The sequence below is a fragment of the Plasmodium fragile genome, assembly GCF_000956335.1.
Source record: "Plasmodium fragile strain nilgiri unplaced genomic scaffold supercont1.28, whole genome shotgun sequence".
Taxonomy (NCBI): domain Eukaryota; phylum Apicomplexa; class Aconoidasida; order Haemosporida; family Plasmodiidae; genus Plasmodium; species Plasmodium fragile.
Genome location: NW_012192608.1, coordinates 175,462 through 180,330, shown reverse-complemented (window position 1 = coordinate 180,330; position 4,869 = coordinate 175,462). Strand labels below are relative to the sequence as shown.

The 4,869-nt window shown below is 43.7% G+C and overlaps 1 protein-coding gene across 1 annotated transcript; it reads right to left on the bottom strand.

Moving 5' to 3' along the window:
• Positions 1–184: 184 nt before the first annotated feature.
• Positions 185–2,419, bottom strand: AK88_02756 (uncharacterized protein; the record flags this gene model as incomplete). The annotated part of the gene is made up of 1 exon (XM_012480379.1): positions 185–2,419. One exon carries the CDS (start codon positions 2,417–2,419, stop codon positions 185–187), a length of 2,235 nt encoding a protein of 744 aa, XP_012335802.1.
• Between the last annotated feature and the right edge of the window lie 2,450 nt (positions 2,420–4,869).

Here is a 4,869-nt window from a genome sequence, read left to right as displayed (position 1 = left end):
AAAAAAAAAAAAAAAAAAAAAAAAAAAAAAAAAAATTTCCTACAACGCGTTAAAAACAACGGCACACCTGCCCCAGTGTGCAAAAAATGTGCGGAGTCAAAATTGGGCAAGCACAAAAATGAGATTTCTCTCCAGGTCAGCAGACAAGGCAAAGTGAAAACTGGAATGTCACATATATAAGGGACTACTTGTCTAAATTCAAAATGGTGTCCCTAATGTTGTAGTTCTTCGAAACGGTCCTGTAAAAATTCGAGACAGAATTATTTATATTGTTAAAAGAGATATTAAAGTTTGAGTTGTACTGCTTGGAGAGTGCTGAGAAAAAAATATCCTGTTTGTCATTGTAGTAATTATTTTTGTCGTTGCGTTGTATGTTGTTTGAAAAGTCTTCACTTGTCTTATTTGTGTACATGTAATTATTTTCCTGTTTTATAAAATGGTTAATTCTGTTATCATTTCTGGTGGAACATGCTGAGGGTGGGACGCAGGTGATGTGGCAGGCGTTCGAGTAGTAGGGTAAAATACTTCCATTATTGATGCTGCTCAAGTTGTTCAGCGAGGAGTCTGTGTCCATGGTAGCGTTGCTGCTGTTCCCATTGCTTCCATTTCCGTGGCTGCCGTTTCCGTTACCTCCGTTCCCGTTTCCTGGTGCGTTGGTTAAACTTGTGACGCTTGTTAGGTTGCACAGGTTGTTGGGACTTGTCCCGTTTTGTCCCCTTTCGTTTGGTGGGCCCTCTCCGCTGGTGCTGTTCGATGCGCTGTCATTGCCGGTTCCATTTGCACCCCCATTTGCACAGCCACTGCCCGCGCCACTCCCCGAGCCACTCCCCGTACCACTCCCACCGCTACTGCAGGATGGCGCGGAGGAGATGTTCCTCTGGGCAGAAGCGCAATTGGACAGGCTCAACATGTTATGATTGATAATATTATTAAAAACACTAACTGCATTATAGTTGGTGAGATTGGTCTCGATCGGTCTGTTTTGCATAGCGTTCATTTTGTTTCCATACAGGTTAGCATATTTTATTCTGAGGTTATTAGAATTGTTGTTGTACATGGGGATGAAGTTTGTAGGGTTTCGAGTATTTGATCCTGTTTGGTTCACCAAAGACTTTTGTCTTAACAGTTTATTACACAAGACCTGAGCAGAATGAACGACTTTTGAAATTTTCTCGACATTAATTTCTGTGTGGTCCATGACGTAGTTTCCTTTGGAAGCTCTGATTAGGGCCTTTTGCATCCACGAGATATATTTTATTAACTCTATTATCATGGAAATAATTTCGTCTTGGTTTTGGGCATGCTGTTCATTGTGGTTGTTTTGGCTAGCTGCGTACGTTTCGCTTGCCCCCACGTAGCAGCCTCTCTTGAGGAAGGAAGAGTGTGTGCCGCTTCCATTATTGTCATTCTTGGAGTTGTACGCATATATGCGTTGCTGTGCCGTAGCGGCGTCGTTCATGGTGGCATCGTTCATGGTGGTGTCATTCATGGTGGCGTCATTCATGGTGCTGTCGTTCATGACGGCGGCGCTTACGCTGAGGCATCCGTTGTGAATTGTACTTCCACTGTTGTGCTTACCACCGAGGTTGGCCTCACCACTGTGCATACGAGCGCATTCGCTGGCGCTGTTGCTTCCCATTCCATTGCTGCCTCCGAGAGCGGATGGGCCATTTGTAGTTGCCATTGATAGCCCATTGGGTGCTCCGGTAGATGGTTCATTTAATGCATCACTTAAGGGTCCATCCGCTGCTGGTACGCCGTTGCAAAGAGGGGCACTCTTCCTCCCCGCGCGTGAGAGGTTACCTGTAGTGACCATTTCAGGCACAGTGGACAGTGCGCAAGAAGACTCGTTAGTGGTATTGGAAGGATCTTCAGGAAACGCTTGTTGTTCCTCCTTAACGTTATTGGCCCGTCTCGTTTTGTTAAGAGTATTTTTCGGTTTTACTCTGCACGTGTCACACCTGACCTTCCTGAGGAAACCCTCAATAGAAAATTTCGTAGCCTTCCTCTTTTTGCGGCAAATCTTGCACGTCATTTCTATTCCGTCTGCTACACGTAAGGCTTCTGCTTTGGATGTGGTGACAGCGATCACCGTCGTCTTGAGCATAATGAGGGTATCAGATAAATTATTTTCATCCCCTGGAAAAAATGCATGTATTTTTTTTATTTCTCCTTTTAGGTTATATATTTTGAACACATCTCCAAAGAGCATGTAAGAATTCTGAGTGACATAGTACCGCTTGGTTTTTATAACCACGGCTCTGTAATTTACAAAATAAACGGACTCCACTTGATTCGTGCTAACTGAAGAAGGAGAGGGTGCGTGCGATCCGGGCGTATCCTTGTCGCTTTTGTATAGGGAGTATTTTTCGTACTTGTCTTCATCCGAGGGCGTCTGCTCATCTTTGGCCCTCTTCATTTTTGGGGGGGGGGGGTATCCGTGGGGTAAGCGCTTTGCGGTTTTTTCAGCGGGGTGCGGCGAAAATGGGCTGCAAGAACGGTCCACTGGTCGGCCGTTGCGGAGAGGTGAAGTGAACGAGACGAACGTTCGGGGGGACGCTGTTGCTAGTTTAAAAATACATTCGCATGTGTATAGGAGGCGGCACACGCGAGTGGGTGTTTAAGTGTCTTTTTTTTTTTTTTTTTTTTTTTCGGTTGGCTTTGTCGAAATGATGGATGGAGTGAAGAATCCCATTAGGCGGGCGGAAGGGGATTCGCCACAACGGAGAATGTCTTGTGCACTTTTATGCTTGTTCTCTAGTTCTTTGTGCGTTCAGTAGCATTCGTGGGGCAATATATTTGTCGGGTCCCCCTTATCATGGACAGGCGCTCGAGGTGGATTCTCTGGTAGCACGCACACGCATGTAGCTTGTCATACGGGAGGATAAACTTGTAGGACAGGGCACCCTGCGTAGCGCGTGTGGGTAGGAGGAAGATCACACAACTCTATATACACCAAACATGTGTAAAAAAAAAAAAAAAAAATGAAAAGACAAGGCACAGAATGATACGCACAAATGCGCAACGTACAATATGTAGACACGCCTTTTTTTAAAGCACGCCTTCTAAGCCGTTCAGCTGAAAATCATCACAGAGCAGAATAAGACAAGACAAAACAAGACTAAAGGACACCACAAAGTACACGTGGCACGGCATTAGCAACGTTCTGCACGAAGGGGGGAAGGGCCTGAAGGGAATTTCCACATAGACATGGGAGGGGGCACATTTGCCAACGTGCTATTTTTTTTTCTTGTGTATATTTTTCTGCTTACATTTAAGGAATATAAGTAGCCTTTTTCTCCCTTCTGTCAAGCGTACATATTCGCCTTAGGGGAAACAACCGCGGTGATCTACAGGGGGGGAAGGCGGCAGGCAAATGTGCGTAGTGGTGAGGGATGCCTTAAAACGGAGCTTAAGTAATTTTGCCCGTTTATTCGGCTTATTCTGTATATAGCTGTGTGGCTGCACATATGATACAGTTTCCCCCACAACCCCTGCTGTGGCGCCTCTGGTGCAGTGCAGATCCGTCGCGTAAATACAGAAGCGAAATTGCGCTTAAAAAAAAAAAAAAAAAAAAAAAAAAAGTCTCATTAATAAGCATAGAAAAGTAACGTGTTAAAATGATCACTTTGAGGTTGTAGAGGCGAGGGCATATAGTGCGGTCCTAAGGAAGGTGCATCCCGGCCCCGCAAGAGTAACAGCCTACATGAGTGCAGATGAAACATACACGCGCCTATGCGCTCTTTTGTCAAGGTGCATCAACACGTTTCTTACACCATCGCGGAGTCGTCGCATTCAATCATCATTTTGCACATGACAAAAAAAAAAAAGGGAAAAAAAAGGAAAACATTAAGGAAAAAAAACAAAACAAAACAAATAAAGGGAACAAAGGAGAAGGGGAAAAAATATATATATATGTGCGCTCATCAATGGGGTATATCAAGTGTGTCCTTTTTCTTTTTTTTTTTATTGTGTACAATTGGGCATGCACATTACATGTACAACGCGCTCTTATGCCAGAGGCATGGAAGCCATCCCCCCCTGCGAGTTTGGGTAACGTGTTCGTAAGTTACCCACTGAGGGACAAGTAGTATATATACACGTTATCATTAACGGGACGATTGCCCGGTTGCACATCCGGAGGAACGCAGGAAAATTCTGCCAAGCGTGTACTGACTCCACTAGTTCATTGTTAGCAACTTGCGTCATCTTTTGCTCATTTTTTTTTTTTTTTTTAAATGTAACATTATGTTATATTTTTACGAGTAGTACAGATTGTGTAAAAATATTTTAATGAACATTTTTGCGTGATGCGTGTTTAAATGGAAAATTCGGTTGGGGGGTCAAATGGTAGATTGGGTTGAGCAGTGTCGAGTGGTAGATTGGGTTGTGGAGTGTCGAGCGATAGATTGGGTGTTGGAGGATCGAGCGGGAAATTACTTTGCTCGTTCGAGCGATGAAATCGTGTGACAGATGCACGCGACGTACTCGCGTTACACATCCGGGGGATATACATCCATGCGACATATTTTTGCACAGCAGGGTTCCCCAGTAGAACCCGTCGATTGTGAAGAAAGCGCCCACCCCCGTCCCCCTTGGTATGCACATATAAGATGGTTCACTTGGGAACTCGAAAATGAGTGCAATAATTGGAAATACATGTGATTATTCCATTTTTAAATTTCATGGCTGACAAAAGGAACTTTGCTCGTCACGAGCGACATATCTGTTCAGTGCAACTTTTTTTTTTTTTTTTTTTTTTTTTTTTTAAGCAACACGTTGCTGTTTCGACATTTACTTTTATGGGAAATGGGGGAAAAAAAAAAAAAAAAAAAAAAAAAAAAGAAAAAAAAAAAAAAAAGTCTCATT